Genomic DNA, 20,633 nt, shown 5'->3' on the forward strand with positions numbered 1-20,633 from the left:
ATAAAATTAAGAGTGCAGTTTTTTTTCCACAAGGCTAAGCAATGTTATTGGCTTTATGATTCATGGAATTTTATCATCATAAAAGTATAATAATGCCTTCGTACCAATTCATGCTTAGTGGACCAAAAGTGTTCAGATTTTTTTTATACTTTTGAATAAAGATGAACAGGACCATTAAATCTGCACCAATCTCTTTTCTTGAATCTCTTCACAAATGATAAGACAGCTGATACAGTTGTCTTATAATTTTTATAAGTTGTCTTATAGTTTTTATATTTTCTAAAAATTTAAAAACTTCCTGTTTATTTAAAAGCCCTACCTCAACGTTTCTGATCACATTTACCTTAATACACACTGCTGAAATCATATTTACATAAACTGTATAAAAATTAAAAAAAAGACACAACTGCTTTTTTCTACTGTCTGACATTAAGTCAGAATGAACTTTAACCTTTTTAGGTCAGGTAAGCTGGCCTACTTTTTGTTAAATCTTAGAATAATGAGAATCTTTAAGATGCTTTCAAAGTGTATGCTGATTCACAAAATTAAGTTAATTAAAAATATGTTTTAGTGTTAAATCTGCAAAAAGCAAAAGCAAAAGATGTTTAATAGATGCTGGCTAATTTTGGTAAAATATCATCGCTGATCAGAGTGAAATGGTTCCTGTACCAACATGGGCTGAAAAGCCTTTCAGAGAAGAAGACATCATTACACCACAACATAAAAGGTTACAGTTTGCAAGTACACTAAGAGAAACGACTTAAATTCCTGGAGACAAATCCTGCGTTCTCATGAAAAAATGTGTTTGGCCATAAAGACCATAGTTACATTTGAGTGTTTCCCAAACAAACAGTAAAATGAGGACAGAACACTGCACTGAGAAACAAAAGCAGCATCTCTGAACATCAACAATTAGGTGAAAAGCCTGGGCACAAATGGTTTCCAAATGGACAGTGAGCTACAGATTATTGTCAATGTGGCTTGAGAACAACTAAGTCACTGCTTTGAAGTGGTCACACACCCTCAAATCCTGTAAAAAAAAAAAAGACTGGGCAGAGCTGGAAAGTGTGAGAGAGATAGGTAGCCTGCAAATCTGACTCACATCTATTAGGAGGGATTGGCCACAATTCCAGGAAATTATCGTAAGAAGCTTGTGGAGAGAAAACCCAGGTTGCAAATCATGAACTTTCAAAGGTAGTTCTAGCAAATACTAAAGGAATCTCTTTTTTTTTGATCTAGCGAATGGAGATCCTAATCCAGACCTAAAACAGAAAGTTTCATCTGTTTAGATGTCAGAAAATGAGAAAAATAAGGTTATACGTTTATTTTAATCCAATGTAAACAAACTTCTAGTTTGACCAGTTTGCACTTTATGTCAATGTTATCAATTGTTTTGCTATTTTGTTGCAAATTAGAGCCATATTTTCGACCCTTCAGATCTCCACTCTTTCAAACATGAAAGTCTATGTTGACAACACGTAAGGCACAGATCACATGATCAAAGTCCTTCTGAATACATACTTTTCTATATTCCTTTTAATTCAGCTCCTCCCACAACGATTCTTACTTGTAATCTGAACGGTTGAAGCAAAAACATCTGGGCCGTATGTAAAAACCCTGTATATACAGACAATCTGGAATAAAATACTTTAAATCAGTGTGGTCTTAAATCAGCAGACCAAGTCAGACCGATTTCCTCATCAACAAACTTCAGCAAGCATTTCAAGACAAGACAGTATAAAAACATAATTGCTGTAGATTTGCTTATAGGAAATACATATAAACCACTCCGAAAGCACCATTTATTGGAAAAGGATGCATTCACGTTAATATATTGAGCATCTTGGTCATCACTAACAGGTCAGACCTCAGTGAGTGGGTAAGTATGACGATCAATTTTTAATGACTTCATGATGATTCATTCTGTCTGCTGAGCTTCATTACATGAAGCTGTCTTACCTCATTTGTTCTTCGTGCAGCTCGAGATCACAGAGGGGACGCCTGACTTGGGCGTGACCTCTTACTGGACAGATGCTGAAGGGAATGTGGTTTTCAACCCAAATACTCCAGAAGACAAAATGAAAACCTCAGTGACAGGAATGAAAACCCCAAAACGAAAAGGTGAGCAGACTTGTACAAGCAAGAGTCAGCTATACATTATGGTTTGGTTTGGATGGTTTGTTTCACTAAGAAATATCCTCTTGCAGAGTCAGTAGCTAGAGATCCTGCTAAAAAGATGGAAGACAAGAAGGAGGGCAGCAGTAGCAGGAGGTTGGAAACAGGAAAGATGTCAGATGATGCCCCAGCGGAGACTAAATCTTCAAAGTCAGACCGACCAATGGATGCTAAAGAAATTCTGTTGGAGAAGTCATCCTCTGCCGAGACAGAAGCCAAAACAGCCTGAAACACCACAGAAAAACTTTGTGACACAGAAATTGATTGTTAAATGTTACTGATAATCTCCTTTTTAAGGTAAAAATTGTAACCAATTTTTGGAATTCACACATCTTTATGTTGAGTTTTTTTCTTTTCTTTTGCAATGGGGAAGATCTTATCTGTCAGAAAACATAGGAAAGAGGCCTAAAGCAGATGAACAGAGAAAACACATATGGCATATTCTTATTGTGAAACACAGCACAATTAGGCTAACTTAGTGAGGAAACAAGTTAGTTTCACAGTGTTTGTATTTCATTTTTGTTAACTTACTGCAAAACTGTGACAATTGTAATGATTAAATGGAAAAAATATTGTTACCACACATCTGGAGTTGATAAACTTTGGAATTTTATCAACCACAACAACACAGACAAACCTGGATGGTTCACAAGGTTTACTTTGACTCTTTTGGGGAAATGAAAGCAGCTACTTCCCTTCCCTCTGTAGAACGTGTGAATAGGACATTATGTTTCCGTCTTTCTACAAAAGCCCAACACCAAGCTTCTTTTTCATCCACATCAACCTTTTTTTGTTTAGCAACATGTCTGTGCAGTTGATCTAAGCCTTGAAAAGCCGCCACCTGCAGGTCTCCTGTTCTGCAGCTGAGTATGACTTCTGTTCTCGGGTCTGAAAGCATAAATGAATTAACTCACTGAAATGAATTAACTCTTTACATTTTGTTTCATTGCACAAATAAATATAAGTTTTGGGATTCAGCACGTTTTTGTTAATTAATTATGACAATTATCATGTAAAAGTTTAACAGAGTGCTGTTTGGAAATGCACCATGCCCTAATTGTCCCTGTTTGTAATCCTGTTTTTTATCACAGTATGTAAATAAATTTTAATATAGCAACAGAAAATTTCTGTTGATAACATTTATATTTGTAAATGTAATCAATCCAAAAACTCTAAAGTGTGATTAGTGTGATTAAAAGCCAAGCTTCGTGAAAGAAATATATATATATATGAAGCTTTTTTTTCTTACGATTGAAACTGTTAAGTACAACATGAGGTACTTGTCTTTTTAAAAAGACTGTTTAAAATCTCTTTAATTCTAAGCATGACTATTCCATCCGATGACTTTTATTCAAAAGCTGAATTTGGTGCCCCAAAATCTCATTTTAATTAATTCAAGAAAGACTGACCCAAATCCTGCTCTTACATTTTTTTTGGTCGAGCCCTAAAGAATTAGCAAACTACTATCTTTTAATAAGCCAAATGTGCAAAAGCCCTTGTTAAGTTTAACCCTTGTCAATAATTTACACACCCGTTGCCCCACAGAAAATCTCACAACTTATTTGAATAAAATATTTTTATTCAAATAAGTTGTTCGATATTTTGTTCATCCATCCCTATTGCTTATGTCATGATCTGGGTTTCTGTGTGTTTATTTTTGAGTTCTTCTGTGTTCAGTCCTGTTTTCCCTGTGTAGTCCTGTTCCCTGTGAGTCTCTGTCCTCCCTGTTGATTGCTCCCCAGGTGTGTCGTATCCCCCTGATTACCCTGTGTGTATTTAGCCCCACCTGTTGTCTGTGTTGTTGTCGGATCCTCGTCATTTGTAACTGTTTCCCTGTGCCGTCAGTCGACGTCTGTTTATGGGTCGTACGCAGTTGAACTGTTAAGTCCTGCATCGACCTAAGCTCGTGTACATGTCTGTTATCCAGTTGCTACCGGTATTAGCTGTGTGCTAACTTTCTGCCGTGCTGCCTGTTCAAGACTGTGAGCTACATCATTAAATTCATCATTCTCATTTTACCTGGGTCTACCTGCGTTTCCTCACCACCGCAACCACATCGATCATGACAGCTTATATCTGCTTATCTTTAAGTGCTACCAACTTCAGCTTCTCATATTCTGTCGAGCAGGTTAAAAATAAGAATCATAATAGTTTTTTTTTTTTTGTTGTTGGTTTGTTATTTGGGCCTCGGGTCCTTTTAACTTTTTTTGCACAAGAGACAGAAACTTTAGACACCACTATCCCAGGATATTTTAATACCCTAAACCTAATTTCCATACGAGAGAATCTGAAAAATAAATGACTGCGTTCAATATGCTGCAACTATGTAACAAGCTGCCGCAGTTCAGTATAATATGGTGGCTATTATAGCTTAAGTAATTGTGGAGAAGAAAGCGCTTTCCAGCTTCATCACCTGTCCTTACGCGACGCTGTCGCATCAGCGCGTGCCGGTCACGTGATCATCAACTGAAAGCGGCAGCAGGAGGGCGAGGAGCGGAGGAAACCGACAAGTGCCGGTCGGAGGAACAGATAAACGGACCGTGTGTCTGCCTGCTACCGGAGGACATCCATTCCCTGCAGGTACGAAGATTTACGCGCTCCGTCTTCACTGTACGCTCCTCAACAGGTTCAGAAAATAAAAGAAAACGCTGATTCCCGTCTTTGACGTCACTGAAGGGTTTCCGACTTGTCATTTAAAAGCAGCATTTAAAGTTTCGAGCCGTGAATTTAAACCAAACCGACAAAAACAGGTTAACTTATGTTTTATGTAAAAGACACGCTCGTTACGTCTTAGTTATTACTTTGTGTTGACTTCTCGTAAAACTCGCGTTAGATTACGAAAAACCTCTCTGGAGATAAGCATCCTAGCGTTTTATGTTTAATTGAAAGATGTCCACTCACATTACTGGTAGATTGTGTTGTTGACACGTAAATAGGATCATGATAAACATAAACAACATTTATTCCCCTTCTATGCTGGCTGATGCAGGCTATTTCCCAGAAACCAGATGACACAGGAAAGCACAATATTGCTGAATGAGCTGATTAATTTGTTACTTTCAAATTACCCAACTACCTCCGGAAAAAAACACCACTGTATATACACACACACACACACGCACACACACACCCCCACACACACACACACATATATATATATATATATATATATATATATATATATATATATATATATATATATATATATATATAATACTGTAATTTATTTTCAGTAACAGAGCTATAATTAGGTTGTAAACTGTCTGATCCAGTGAGTAACTACATTAAATCAGTCAGGAGCCATTTGTTGGAAATAACAAGTCACAAACTCAGGAGGACAAAAGCAGCCATGGCTGTCCTGCAGTGACATGGTGAAGCTGTCCAGTCAGTGGGAGAAACGTGCAGTGGCAGGGAAAGCTAGATTTGGCCTAATCTTGTTAACAGGATTAACACTTCTTAAGAGTTAGTAATGTCACCCCACAGAGATAGAGAGAGAGAGAGACAGAGAGAGGGAGTAGACGGGACCTCGGCGTGCTGGATTTCTTTGATAAAGCATAGGACACTTTGTGTTGTAACCCTCCTAGGACCCAAAAATAAACTCTGTAATTAGAATGCATTAAGGCTGATATAACAGACAAACAGTTCTTTCTAAAAGAGGAAGTGTGGCTTAATGTTACTTAGCAATGAAGAGTATACATGTTTGTTTTCAAATAAAAAGCATGTTTATAACAGTGGATACAGGTTGACATTTATTTCAGTGGTAACAAGGGGTATGGTTTTCTCCTGGATCTTCTTACTCTCACCATGCTGTGGTGTTAGTTTAGGTCCAGTGTTTCCCAGTGAAAGCTAAAGTTCGGTGATGCAGTGAATCAACCGATGTTGAAGTTTGAAAACTGGGTAATTTTTTTGGAGAACTATTAATATAAGCATTTTAATGGGTTTAATAGCAGTGCAGTAAAACACATGGAACAATAAAATATTACTAGAACACTGTCTGTCAAGCGGCTAGAACTGCAGATCAGCTGTAGATCTGCAGGTACTTTTCCCACAACACTGTATGTTGTTGTGACCAAAAAAGTCACTTAAAGCAAATGCTGTGATGTAGTTAATGCAGTGGTCTTCAACTGCATTCCTCGAGAACCAAAGTCGTGCAACTTTTAGATGTGTTCCTTGTCACACATGCTTGAATTAAAAAGGCTAACCTGCCTCACTGGCATGCAGTCAAGTTCTACAGAGCTCCACTAAATAACTAATGTTGGAGCCAGGTGTGCTGAGGACTGGAGTTTGAGACCACTGGGTTAATTGAAAGGAAGGTAAAATACTCAGACATCATCTGCAGTCAAACATTTTCTCATTTACTTGTCACAGAAAAAAACCCAGGAAGAGCAGTGAATGCCTCATCAGACATTTTATGCTGATGGTGATTAAGTAAGAAATAAAAACTGCTTTTGAAGAAAGCAGTTTCTTAGCTGGTTAACTTTATGCTCACAAACAGCTTCCATGGTTTGTCTATTGACTCTTTTTTTGTTGTTGTTCTTTCTGTTGAGTCTAAGATTTTCCCCTATAATCTTCTGGCAAAATGTATAGCCGAGAGAGTATTTGTTACCGTTTAGGAAATCAAAAGGTTTTATTTCCTAAACATCACATTATTATAGGATGGCACCCCACCAGGTAGTCAAATTCCAACTAAATATAATGCAGACTTGTCTGGGGTGACTTATTGTTCAACACCAGACATATCTGCTTTGTCTATTAAATTATTATTGATCAGGTTTACTGTAATGTGCAGGTGAAGCCTCAGAAGCATAATGCTCACAGTGTAATGTCATCAGTATAGAAGACCCTGGATCTTGCTGTAGCTCTATTTTTAATTACTAGGCAGCCAAATTTGTTGTCCTACCGTCACTGTGTAAGAAATTAGTTTACATGTCATGTCATCAGGAAACTGAACGAGTTCTTTTAGTCCACAGTGGTACCAACATCCAACTCGTTCAAGCGATTAAACTATTACTCAATCAAAAAGAGTAAATTGTGCCTTCAAGCTGTTTTGCAATGTTTAAAGAGATTTCTGGTGCACAGGATGGTGGTGACCGGGACCTGGTGCCAAGTTATGTAAGCATTTTAGAGTTCAGGTGGGGGGTAATTTTCCCTCAAAGTTCACGCAGAAGGGTCTAAGAAACTGTGGCACTGACAAGAGGAGGCTAGCAGAGGAAAATGCTGTAGTGGAAAAGTTTGTAGTTTACCTTAATGATGCTGATGTGACATGGAGGTCTCAGGAAGGACACCAGCAGAGCAGGAGAAGAACCAGCAGCTGCACCTTAAGACCCCTTGGACTCTGGTTAGTTCAAATCATGGCTTTGCTTTTGACTAGGAGATGTCCTCTTTTCTTCCTCGGTCAAGTTCTGTCATTGTAGAAACAAAAGTTGCATGGTTGTCAGAATGAGGGAACAAACAAAAAAAAAAAGACCAATTGAATTGATTAACCCTTGAAAGGAAGATTAAACATGTCTGAAACTGTTTAGACTTTAATTCCCTAAACCTTTTATTGTTCATTTCTTTAATGATTTTTAGCAGGAGCAATTTGTGAACAAGGCGGGAAAATATACTTTTGTCAGCGCTGTCTTTTAGGCATACACTACAGGCACCAGAGGAAGGAAGGTGTGTCGGAAGCAGTGATGACACAGGCTTGAAAACATTACCCTTATTTGTTGTGATGTTAGGAGGGTCTTTCACAAAGCCTGACTACATATTCTGAAGAAAACACTTAATATTCTTAATATTTTGTACTATGGAAGTGTTGTGTAATGTCTTTTACTGCCTCTGTGAGGTTCAGCCAGACTTGCCTCATCATAATTCTCCTGAAATTATTTTTATCATTGATTCAGATAATAATTTGCATTATGAAATTTTGAGTTGTTTGCTTAAAGGTGAGGTTATTATAATGTCATAGTCCGTTTAGACCAGAACTTTTGGTACCTTGTTTGTTTTGTTCCAAGTCAAAGGTGGACTGAAGCCACTTTAGACAATATTAAGTAATAAGACCCAAAATTACTTTTCCAACAAAACCTAGATAAATATTGTAAGAGTAATTGAGTCATTTTTGTGCCTTTCTGTTTATCAGTAAGATTAACACACTTTCTGTAGTGTTTTCTGTTATATCTGGCTGCACTTAGACAGTTTCAAACCAGAAATGACATACACAGATATTTGCAGACACTCCCTGAAGCACCTAAAACATAAAAACCTGACATGGAAGTAATTATTTTCTGCCTCTTCTCTGTATGCTGTAGATTGTTTGGTTCCGATGCAGAATATGAGGAAGTGTTCACTTTAGAACTGAACGTCTGATATGTAAAAGACTTGATACTAATGGTGTCATATTAAGTTTTGGGTGGGAATTGTTTTATTTCTGCTTGCTGTTAGAATGTAGATCCTTTACTTTCAAACTAAACTGTCAAAAGACATGAAGAGAGGAGAGCAGCAGTTTTTAGTGACAGGCCCAGATGAAAACTGAACCCAGAGAACTAAAAATATCTTGTGACCCAGTTTAAACCAGCGCAGTTCTTCGCTTCTGGATCTTCATGAAACCATTGGCAAAAGACAAGTTAATTAATCAGACAGACTTGCAGCCAAGATGGTTGAAGCTTCTTTTCAATAAGATTTAATTTAAAAAATGGGTCATAGATATTACAAAATGCTCCTTTCTGTTGCAAAACAAGTTGTTTTTTTATTAGATTTCATATGCTTAGTATAATTTAAAACCATTTGAATTGTCTTTTAAGCCACATTTTGCAAGGAGGCCCATTTACTACCACTGAAAAGAAAAGAAAAACTATGTAAAAGCCTTTTGACCTGTTGCCAATCTCAAGCCAACATTTAAGGAGAAATTGGCCTCAATGTATTTAAATCGCAGATTAATGTTGCTGTTTGATTTGAGATGCAAAAAAAACATGCTTTAATCTCCAAAATCAAACTAATTTTCTGTCAAGATTAGAAATTAGCTGCAAAGTCTGTTGATCTTGTCAGAGGCAGTGATCTTCCTGTGTAAAATACACAGGAAGATCATTAGTGGTGCACCGCCTATTGCCCCAATTTGCCGTGAAAATAATCTGGCTTCCCTGTAAATGCAGGACAAGCAAAATTGAAAATAATTTGAGTTGGTCCAGGAGGATGTTAACTTCATCCTCCTGGACCAACTAAGCTGCATTTATAATAAGTTAAGATGCTAAGAGAGTCATACACAGCAACTATGAGTAACTCACTTCAAACTTCTGAACTATCGCTTTAATATTTGATCCAATTTAAATTGATTCCTAGATTATTTTGGATCTCCCACCTCTAAGTCCTCGGTTAGCAGAGCCCCTGACAAACTCCTGATCATTTCCGGACCGTTTGAAAGGGAAATGGAACAGAACCAGTGTGTTTAGGGACGGGCTATTCTGAGCAACAGCAGCCTTCTTACAGGGACAGTGACCTGATAGGCCAAAAATAATAAAAAAGAAATAAAAACACATCTTAAAGTCAGAGTTTAGTCAAATGGACTAAAAATGAATTTGATTTGTTTTAGTCAAATGGACTAAAAATGAATTTGATTTGTTTTATTTTTCCTACAGGTGAACACCATGAACTATGTGGGCCAGCTGGCAGGCCAGGTTCTGGTGACGGTGAAGGAGTTGTACAAAGGAATCAATCAGGCCACCCTGTCAGGCTGCATTGACGTGATTGTGGTCCGACAGCCTGACGGGACGTTCCACTGCTCTCCTTTCCACGTCCGCTTCGGAAAACTAGGAGTCCTGCGCTCCAGGGAGAAAGTGGTGGGTTCCTAATATTGGTTTAAATCAAATGGTTGCAGCTTTCTGGGATCTCTTTAGTATCTTTTGGGAAGATTTTGCTATATCGAGGTGAATTTGCCTAATCTTGTGAACAAGATTGAGAAGTACTTTGCACTATTATTACATATATATGCATTACTTAATATAAGTATCGAGTTTCAAAGCTGTAGTTGTGAAAAAGGGGCATTTTGTGATTGCTTTTGCCTGAATTTATTTTATCATGATGATAAAAAGGTTTTTTCTATTCTTATTTGTTTCTTTAATAATGCCAGAACTTGTATTATTCACCAAGTAAGCCAGACACTGTGTTCACTGTTACTCAGTAACTAAGTAGCCAGTTTTAGCAAATGATGTTTTAGTCTTGAGTAAATTGTTGGATGAGACCTTTGTACTTTAACTGGACTAAAAATATATTCAAGTGGTGCCGCAACGTTTTGACACTCTAGCCACTTGGACCAAGTCTAATGTAACGTTTCTCATAACGATAACAACAGCCAACAATTCATAGAGTCTCCTGTACCTACAGACTCTGTAGGAGCCTACTGAGTACTTAGAAGGGAAGAAGAAGCAGCTAAAACTCAAATCTCAGTTTGCCCCATTCAGAAAAGTAATATCATCTGCTGTAGAGTTACATGAGTGTTAGACTGTGCAGGAAGTAGTCTGCAGGTTTCACTGGTGGTTTAAAGCATTCATTTCTGTAGAGATCGCACATGGGAGAAAACAGACTCGCTTCGTATTTCTCTACTGTAAAATTTCTGCATCTTGCAATTTGATTGAGTTTCAGATCATTTCTTCATGTAACATTTCCCATGCTTTAGATGTGAATAAACTATTTCAGCTGCATGCTATATGCATGCGGTTTTGCTTAATGCGCAGGTAAAAATCGTCCGTCCATTTTCTGTGGCTCAGCTCAAAACCTCAGGTAAATCTGGGGCACAGAGCTATGCTAAGATTGCGGTTTTCTGCTAAGCCTCATTGTTGTTTGTTTCAACCTGAAGCAATCTGAGTACGGGGACTTGCCTCACTGTAAGGTGCTGTGTTGTTGTGAAACTCTGATTCTGCAGATTGACATTGAGATCAATGGAGAACCTGTGGAGCTGCACATGAAGCTCGGAGACAATGGAGAGGCCTTTTTTGTGCAGGAGGCAGAGCGGAGCAATGTGAGTTTCGCACTTTTTAATTACAATTAGTTAATTTTACTATGTTTCACCTTTACAATAACTTGCAAAAATATTCATCCCCCTGAGCTCTTTCATCTGTGTGTTTTGCTAAGGCTTTATGTGACAGTACAGAACAAAAATAGTGAATAATTGTGAAATGGAAGGAAAATGACATTTTTTAAAAAACGTTTTCCAAAAACATCTGCAAATGTTTCTTTCCACCAGCGTTGCACACAGAGAAAATCAAATGTCTTTGCAAAGCTTGAGCGCCTTTTGCCACATTTGCAGAGTGCAGGACTATTAAACGCCATGTCAACAGACTTGCTGTTGTGCAATATTCCTTAAATTTACAAAGAAACAGTTGCACTGGGCTTCATCAAAGTGAAATGGGTTCCAGATACTCTGACCATAGATAATTTTCCCTTCACTTCTCAATGATGCACTACTTTGTGTAGGTCTGTCACATGCAATTCCTCTGAAAAGCTTGTAGTTGTAGTGTGACAAAATGTAAAAAAAAATCAAAGGGTTTGAAAACCTTTCCAAGGCACTGTCTTTTTTGATCATTGCGTAAATATACTCTCTGAAATAGGAGATAATTCCTGCCCACTTGGTGACGTCACCCATCCCCACCGAGGAGGTTCTGATCCGGAGCAGGGAAGCCAGATGCGCGGGGTCCGCAGAGAGCTGCCTGCCCCCTGTCGTCCCAGAGACGGACTCGGCAAATCCTCAGCTTTGCCCGAGCTCGTCTGGCAGGAAGAAGAGGCGACGCAGGAGGAAGCACAAAGCCGAGCCACGCAAGGAGGAGCCGACGTGTGCAGGAGGAGAGCAGGAGCTGTGTGAGTGCAGCTCGGATGAGGAGCAGCATGCAAACAGTGGAAGGTCAGCATAAACCCAACTCTGATCTGCTGTTTAGAGACTGAGTTATTCATTTTATTCTCTATCGTCAGGGCGTCGTCGCTGTCAATAGCGAAGGACAGTGTGGAGCAGAGGCAGCACTCGCCTCTCACCGCCCTGGAATGGGACAGCTACCCTTTCTCTGATGGGGACTGGTCTCCCTGCCCCATGTACGAACTTCTCACTCCATGCACAAACGTTCTTACACCTCCTGAACTTTCACATTTTGGCAAATTATGACCACTAACATATCAATTTCACTGACATGTTTGGAGCTGAACACCAAGTGATTCATAATTGTAAAACTGAAGGAAAATGGTGATCACGGTCCACTTTCGGGTTATTTAACCTTAGTATAAATGTTCTATAAAGGCCTCAGAGGTCTGTTAAAGAGCATTAGTGAAAAAGCATCATGAACACCAAAGAACACAATAAGCCAGGGAACATTTATCAGAGAATGAGATCAACTCCATCCCTCCAGAGCAACTATCCAGTAACTTTTAGGCAAATCCCTTTCATCCCTTTCCTTCTCGTGGCCTAATAAAAGTCCAAACCTAAATCCAACAGAGAATCAGTGGTAAGGTTTGAAAATAGATGTTCTCAGATGCTCTCAGTCTAATCCGACTGAGAAAAAGGCAAAAAGTCCAGCTTCCAGATGTGCTAAGATGTTAGATTTATATCCCAAAATACTTGGATCCATAGTTGACAGGGTGTTCACGCATCCTTAAAAAGTCTTAAGTGTATATTTAAAAATGTAAGCTGTCCTTGAAAATGCTAATCACATGTCTTAAATTTTGTTCTGGCATGATTATTCTCCGTGTTTTTCTTGCTGGACTTTTCTGTTGGGCTAAAGTTTGAGTCACATGCAGACGTCTTGGTTGTAATCTATGACTCGAGGCTAATATTCTACCACCTGTCATGGATGAGAGCTAATGTGTCACCAGTTCGCTAGACAGTGTTAGTTTCAGCCCATACGACCCAGCAGGATCCCCCAGTTATCCCCAATTCAAGCTGGTATTAAAAAGGTCTGACATTTGACTTGTTGAAACCTGCAGATACTCTGGTTGAATTGAAAATATGTTGGTTTCAAAGATGTTTGTGAAATTTCCGAGACATTTTAGATTTATTTGTCGGCACGTTTTTTTTTTTCACGTCACAATTACTCACTACTTTGTGTTGCTCTGCCCTATAAAATAATAATAATGTTCAATAGGTGTGGATGTTTTTAAAAGCAGCTGTAATTATAAGAAGTCAGGCAAATAAAACAAAACAAAACTCTCCCTTTGAGGTCCTGGGAGCTGACTCAGTGGAAACTTGTTTTTTGATTGCATCAGGAATCTGACCGAGCCCGCCTCGCCCAGAAGTGACTCTGAGCTGATGGTGAAGCCGACAGAGAGCATGTTTAGGTCCGATTCGCACATGCAGTGGAGCTGGGGGGAGCTTCCTGAATCAACAAGGGTACGGATCATAAAGTTACAACAATGATCTCACTCCCACCACACAAAGACTTACTCGAAACAAGTTTTAATGATGTGCTTCTGTATTTTAACTTCCTTTGTCTGCGGCCAGGTCAACAAAAAGTCTGAGACAAAGACGCAGAGCATCACCCCGTCAGAAAGCACACATTTCAGAGTAATTCTGAGCTCAGCGGCCATGGAGGACGAGCCGATCGTCCAGCAGAGCTCATCGGAGCCCGTTTGTAACATCGTGAAGCCAGAACCTCGGACTGTTAAGCCCCGTCAGTGCAGCTGCAGCCCACAGCTCCCAGAATCACATGGTGCGAACAATAAGCAAGACTTTTCAGATAGAAAGTCAAGCAGCTTTTCCTCTCAATCAAGTCCTGCAATCTCGGATTCCGACTCAAATAACGTACGGAAGCCAAGGTGGACGTCTTCGCCTCCTAGTCGCAGGAACAGCGGTTCTGCTCCCGGTACAGGAAGCAGTGAAGCCGGAGAGCCTCTGACAGGGTGCCCTGATGCAAAAGCTGCGTCTAAGACCACAGACTCACCCATCAAAGGGAAAGGTAACAACCTTTATGCACTGCTCTAGAAAATCTCAATGCTTTTTGTGCTTTTCAGAATGCAAGTATAAACATAAAGAAATGTATTTTAATCCAGCTCCAAACATTTATTGTCTCAAAAAAACCCATTGAAGACAGAAAGTTGATAATGTCTGAGCTGACAGGGTTAGGACTTCCTCCAGATTTCTGTATGAGACAACAACTACACCCAGTTTAAATGGATGCTTACAGGAAGGATGTGGTTTCTGTTTGGGCCCTTAGTTCAGACTCGCGTCTGGGACTCCTCGTCGCTCACATGCAGAAGTCAAAAAAAAGAAAAAAAAAAAGAAAAGAAAGTGAAACAAAGTGAAATCTGTCATTGCTATGAAGACGTTCAGAGTTTTTTCTTTTCTCTTTTTCGAAAAGTTGTGAGGAAGAGGAGCCAACACCAGGGGCCTGAGGATATCTACCTGGAAGACCTGAGCGCCCTGGAGCCAGCCGTTGCTGCGCGGTACTTCCCAAAAAGGTGCAAAACTGGAATTTTCAATGCATTTATAACCAGCCTTCAATGTGAACAAATAAAATCCCAGCAGACGTGACATAGAACTGTACACTCCTATGATTTTAATATCTGAATTTGACCTGTCCGTATTCCAGTGAGGCTGAGCCGGTGCCTAAGCACTGGGTGGAGACGGGTCGGCGCTCCGGGTCCCAGTCCCCCCAGTCAGTGGGGAGCGCCGCGGCAGACAGCGGAACAGAGTGTCTGTCCGACTCAGCGAGTGACCTGCCCGACGTCACGCTGTCGCTGTGTGGAGGCGTGGGCGAAAACTCAGAGATCTCCAAAGGTGACAGGTTGTCTTTGTTATGAACTGTAGCTGTCGCTGCTTCACAGTGTTCACTGTGAGGAACTGGTTTAGTTTTTCTACACCCGTTATTTACTCCCCCTCTCTTCGCACTGCGTCTCCACAAGAGAGAACTGACTATTATTAAAAAAAAATAATTTTTGTTAATCCGATCTCTTATGCAAAGTTTGCATTTTTCTCTAAAACCTGATGCATTGAGTAAATATATATTTTATTGCAATGCAAAATGCAGTTAAAGAATAATAAAATGTGTTTTATAACGAACACAAAATAAATGTTTTTTTTTTAGCTAAGATAATTAAATAACTACAAAAGCTTAGTTTATACAAATAAATAAAAAGCAAACAAGTAAAAAAATAAAACATAATAAAAAAAAGTTATGAAATATAAATAAATATACAGTAGTTTATGTTTATATGAGCATGTCTGATACCAAGAATATTCTCAGCTTTTTTTATTGAATGGGAAGGTAGAAGAAATAAATCCTCATTTAAAATAATCTTCTAGCCTTTTAAACAGTTTCAGTTTGAAGTTTCTCCATTAACGGCGCAGTATTGTGGGGAAGTTTTTAAATTTGCTCTAGTTTAGCGTGCTCCTGCTGGGTGTGCTCAAAAGTTTTTCATCTGAAGGAGTTTTAAATGTGAAACAGCACAGAAGCTGTAAGACGAAGGTTCAGCGAAGCTTGATAGAAACATGCCTTATTATTAATGCTGGCACTGTTGTAGACATTTACCCTTATTTTAATGTGTTTTCTAAACCTTATTTTGTATGTCATCCTAATTTTGGAATATTTTTTATAGAAAAATAAAGCTTTGAGTCATTAACTTCTGTTTTTATCCGTTTCTGGTATTCATTATCTGCCTATTATTCGCAAATTCCGATTCAGAACAAATTATTGTCTCTTGAAAGGGAAATTTGTGTTTATAGCAGCAATTAAACACATTAGAGCCAATAAAACATAAAAGACAACAAACAATTTAAAAAATCTGGTATAATAAAAGCATACATAAAACATCCAAACTTGACCTAAAAACATAACAAGTCTATAAAGTGGTAATAAATGTAAGAATCATAGACAAAAATAGGATTTATACAACTACCTGTCATTCCTGCACAGGTGCCAGTTAGCGTGTCTTTTAGTTTGAGGGAGCATGTTTCTACGTTTAGTAGGCGGAAGAAGACATTATTTTAAAATGTGAAACAAAACAAAATAATCCGAAATTTCATTTAGAAAATGATCTGTTGGCTGAACTTCTGTTCGTTTTTGTTTAGAGAAATTCATGGAACACATGATCACCTACAACGACTTCGCCGAGAACCCAGCGATCATCGACAATCCAAACTTGGTGGTCAGGATTGGAAACCGGTGGGTCTCATCAGTCTAGCGTATATCCCATTCCACATTTTCGTTCGAACATCTTAAGATCAGAAATGAAAGTATGTTTCTTTTCTAGATATTACAACTGGACTCTGGCAGCACCTCTGATTCTTTGCATGCAAGCTTTCCAGAAAAATCTTCCAAAGGTATCGTCTGGTCTGGCGCGTTTTTCTCGAGCTGCTTGAATAATTATTTCTCATAATTGAGTTATTTGAATTTCAGACGACAGAAGAGGCCTGGGTGAAGGAGAAAATGCCCAAAAAGTCTGGACGGTGGTGGTTCTGGAGGAAGAGCAGCACAAAGCAGGTGGGAACTATAATTGGTTGCGCAATCTTATGACTCACAAATGTGGCGGACGCTGGAGTTCCAGTTTGCATTGCAAATGAGCAACATATCGCCCAAAAGCCTCAGCAATCTCGTCATCTTAGATTTGCATCATTATGTAAAGGCATTTTCTTGTTAGGTAAGCTCTCTATACTGTCTCCCTTTTAAAATATCTACGTCATCTTCCTCCTCTTCGTGTTCTTAGTTGTTGACTGAGAGCAAGTTGGAGAGACAGGAGTCTGCGAGCAGAGAGAGCCCTGCCCTCCACCAGGCCCCAGATACCCAGTGAGTCAGCAGCCGGGCCGCATTCAGAGTCCTAACAACAATACAAAACATGTCAACACGAGTTGTGTTGGGTAAACAAGTCCCACACAGGAGGGATTAGCATATTAGTCAGTGCTGAAGTCTTGTGACTTATAAGCCTGTGACCAATAAACTCATTAAGAAGCAGAGACAGAGAAAATATGTGAAGAGTAGATGATTCAACTCACATGCTTCATAATTATCAGAAAAAGTTGTTAAATTTGTAAATTTGAAAGGTAATCAGCATACATATCTGCAGTGGTAAGTAGAGGATAAATGTAGATGAGTAGATATGCCGCCCTCTGGTGGCTATAATAGGTATCGCTTCTTGCCAATTCTTAGGTTTTCTCTGAAAAAGAAAAGTTCAAACAAATCTTTTAATCTTTTAATTTGATACGACTTTCACACCCATGATGATAATGATGATGATGATGGTGTGTGTGTGTGTGTGTGTGTGTGTGTGTGTGTGTGTGTGTGTGTGTGTTTGTCGACTTGTCACCAGACCTGCTCACCATCTCTCTCCTGCAGGCAGAAAGCTTCAGAGTGGTCCAGTGATGAAGAGACCAAAGAGTTGAACGGTGCAGCACCATCCATGAAACCCACTGAGCGCGTGCAGAGTGAAGGAGTGGCTACGTGTCACTCTTACAGGAAATCCCTCCGTCTGTCGTCTGATCAGATCGTAAGTTCACCAGTGTGAGCTGTGTGGTTTAGACAGAAACAGGGGCGGGGGGATGGTTTAACTTCTGTGCCAAACAACAATAAAATCCTGCCATTCTTCATCAGAATCGGTTTTGAAATGAAAGAAAAATCAGGTTCCAAGTACATTTCGGATGCCTCCAGGAGGTTAAAAATGCTTTTCTTGCAAGTGAAAATCAACACACAGCAACCAAATCACCAGAATATTTATTGAACTATTATTGCTCGGTGCTTTTTAAGAGTCTGCGCTTCACTCTCACCAACTACCTTCAAAGTAAACTGGAAAGCGTGTAGAGGAAGCATGCAGTTTTAGTGGATTTTCATATCTTCAGTAAACAAAATTTGAATATGCATTATTGATAGCATCACTCCATGTGAAATCAATCAGTAATATTTTCATTTATTTGGTGTATTTCAGCTTCTGAACTGTTTACCTTTTGCAGGCCAGCCTGAAGCTGAGAGACGGCCCAAACGACGTCACGTTCAGCATAACCACTCAGTACCAGGGAACCTGTCGCTGCGAAGGAACCATCTACCTGTGGAACTGGGACGACAAGGTCATCATCTCGGACATCGACGGCACCATCACCAAGTATGGAAAATATCCACACTTTAAACGTAGAACACGCTACTGAACATGAAGTCATCAGCTGATCAAACTCATATTTGCAAAGTTTAGTATTATGTGTACTTTGGTGGGTGAATTTAATTGCCCACACCTCCTTTGACAACTTGTTCATGTAACAACTGATAATAATGCAAATCAGATTGGTGGTGCTTAGATTCGGTGAGCTCACTGATTGTAAAACAACCAGTCAATCAAATTAAAATTCTCATGTTCTGATTATCAGCAGACATTTTTAATTTCAAGCCTTCTTCACCGCTCAGAATCAATTAGATCGTTTTATCCACTTATACCTGAGAATAGGCCGGTTCCGGTCATCTCCTGAACAATCAGTCCAACTCCACCTAAAATTCTTATTACACTGACAAGAAAACTCAGTCTGCTTCCCAAAATAGTTTGGGCTGGTAATTGTTTTCTTTTCTGATTAAGAAAACAATCAAGAAAACTTTGTCCTCGCACATTTCTTTGCAGATCAGATGTTTTTGGTCAGATTCTGCCCCAGCTTGGCAAAGACTGGACTCATCGGGGAATCGCAAAACTTTACAACTCGGTGCATGAGTAAGACCCGTCGTCTGCCTCCATTATCACATCAGGAAACGTTCAACCAAAACAACTTAGCCAGCGAACATCTGACTCTTTCAGGAACGGCTACAGGTTCCTGTACTGCTCGGCCCGAGCCATCGGCATGGCTGACATGACTCGCGGATATCTGCACTGGGTGAACGACAGCGGCACGCTTCTTCCCCAGGGACCTCTCATGCTTTCACCAAGCAGCCTTTTCTCTGCCTTCCACAGGTGGGGAATCCTCTGACTTTTATCTGATCGGTAGAAATGCTGATATTTACTGACATGAGATCTGCATCTGCTGGGGAAAATCACATGATGAAAGCGAAAAAGTTACAGTGAAAATGCAGATCTGTGCATTTTAATCCTGTTTTTGAGATGCATTATGCGCTTCCAGAATCAGCTGCGGTGTGTCAGAGGATTAATTTATGCAACTTTTTTTCCTTTAAGAGAGGTCATCGAGAAAAAGCCTGAGAAGTTCAAGATCGAATGCCTCACAGACATCAAGAACCTGTTCCACCCGAACACTCAACCTTTCTATGCTGCCTTTGGAAACAGGGAGAATGTGAGTAGAAATACTTCTTCTCCTGCACTATTAAAGTTCTTTTTATCTGTATAAAATCATCCGTTTGCTTTTGTGTTCCTTTCCTCATTAGGATGTGTTTGCCTACAAACAAGTGGGTGTGCCTGCGTGTCGGATATTCAAAGTGAATCCTAAGGGGGAGCTGATCCTTGAGCAATCCAAAGGCAATAAAACATCGTAAGTAGCGACAAATCACTTTCTGTCAGCTGTTCCTCCCGTACATATGTTTTAATATTTTCTCTTGTGATGCTGGTTTGTGACTTGGCAGCTACAGCCGGCTGAGCGAGCTGGTGGAGCACGTTTTCCCGCTGCGAAGCACTCAGCACTGCGCCACCTTCAGCTGTCCGGACTTCAGCTCCTTCTGTTACTGGAGGCAGCCGATCGCAGAGGTGTGCTTCGAGGAGCTGCTGTGACTTCGGAGATGCCCAGACTTAAATCCTAAACTTAACGGCTGCTAAAGTAGCATCTTCGATATTTTCTGATGTAGGGTAAATGTCAGGGATATATTTATGTACTCCTTTATTTTTAAATGAAGCAGTTGTTTCTGCCATCTGTAGTAGTTAATGCATAAACTGCACAGAGCATATTTGCACTTTTAGATTGCACAAAAAAAAACTTTAAAGGCAATATTTTGTACTTAAAAATCAAGCTTTTATCCTGAAGTAAAATGTCTCTCAGTGAAATGTTTGTGCAGGTGTACAAGACTGTAAAAGATTCATCTGCATGTGAAACCGAAGCTTGCCAAGTGCAAATTTTGACACAATCTTAAAAGGTTCAACTGATTGAACAGTGTCCATACTGACCAATCAGAAGACTGCTTATTTTGTTACATTTAGAGTCTTCAGGAAATACCAGTTCTTCTGCATGTTTAACTGTCCAACATATGTGACGCTTTATGCACTTTAATGGATGAACAAATGGATTCCAGTTAACAGGCCCACAGGATTTACCGCTTTTCATGCAAAAGCTTTTTGGGTTCAAAATTTTCACAAGATCAGCTTATTATCATAAGGATCACATTTTCTCTTTCCAACAAAATGCACTGAAAAATTGCCTTTTGTTCTCCAAACAATCTCTTCTGATTGGCTGGTGCTAAAATTTGCTCCTCAACTCAAAAGGCTACACACAAATTCCTGTTTTTTTTCTGTAATTAGGATCACAAACTGCTAAAACAAACAAAAAAAAAAACAAAAGAAAAAAACACTTTTTCTACAGTTGCTCAACTATTTTCTTCTCA

At 39.4% G+C, this 20,633-nt stretch overlaps 1 protein-coding gene and 1 long non-coding RNA gene across 2 annotated transcripts; both read left to right on the top strand.

Annotated features, from left to right (window-relative positions):
- Nucleotides 1–45: 45 nt before the first annotated feature.
- Nucleotides 46–3,152, top strand: LOC107838288 (uncharacterized). Its single transcript, XR_001664354.1, has 2 exons — nucleotides 46–2,121; nucleotides 2,208–3,152. It is a non-coding gene; the product is annotated as an uncharacterized LOC107838288 (long non-coding RNA).
- A 1,452-nt stretch (nucleotides 3,153–4,604) lies between these two features.
- LOC103149806 (phosphatidate phosphatase LPIN2-like) lies at nucleotides 4,605–20,584 on the top strand. The gene is made up of 20 exons (XM_007569128.2): nucleotides 4,605–4,755; nucleotides 9,789–9,989; nucleotides 11,072–11,167; nucleotides 11,757–12,046; nucleotides 12,115–12,231; nucleotides 13,396–13,519; nucleotides 13,631–14,084; nucleotides 14,487–14,586; nucleotides 14,718–14,905; nucleotides 16,196–16,289; nucleotides 16,378–16,447; nucleotides 16,524–16,607; nucleotides 16,831–16,910; nucleotides 17,457–17,607; nucleotides 18,068–18,216; nucleotides 18,721–18,807; nucleotides 18,892–19,044; nucleotides 19,264–19,378; nucleotides 19,470–19,573; nucleotides 19,665–20,584. Exons 2-20 carry the CDS (start codon nucleotides 9,798–9,800, stop codon nucleotides 19,807–19,809), a joined length of 2,793 nt encoding a protein of 930 aa, XP_007569190.1. The 5' UTR covers nucleotides 4,605–4,755; nucleotides 9,789–9,797; the 3' UTR covers nucleotides 19,810–20,584.
- Nucleotides 20,585–20,633: the final 49 nt, after the last annotated feature.

This window comes from Poecilia formosa, unplaced genomic scaffold, assembly GCF_000485575.1.
Source record: "Poecilia formosa unplaced genomic scaffold, Poecilia_formosa-5.1.2 Scaffold236, whole genome shotgun sequence".
Classification (NCBI taxonomy): domain Eukaryota; kingdom Metazoa; phylum Chordata; class Actinopteri; order Cyprinodontiformes; family Poeciliidae; genus Poecilia; species Poecilia formosa.

Excerpts from the sequence above, each read along its gene's own strand:
- LOC103149806 (XM_007569128.2), top strand. The coding sequence starts at position 9,798 with ATGAACTATGTGGGCCAGCTGGCAGGCCAGGTTCTGGTGACGGTGAAG. Across the intron at positions 14,085-14,486 it reads CTCACCCATCAAAGGGAAAG|TTGTGAGGAAGAGGAGCCAA; the intron begins GTAACAACCTTT and ends TTTTTCGAAAAG. Across the intron at positions 19,574-19,664 it reads TCCAAAGGCAATAAAACATC|CTACAGCCGGCTGAGCGAGC; the intron begins GTAAGTAGCGAC and ends GTGACTTGGCAG.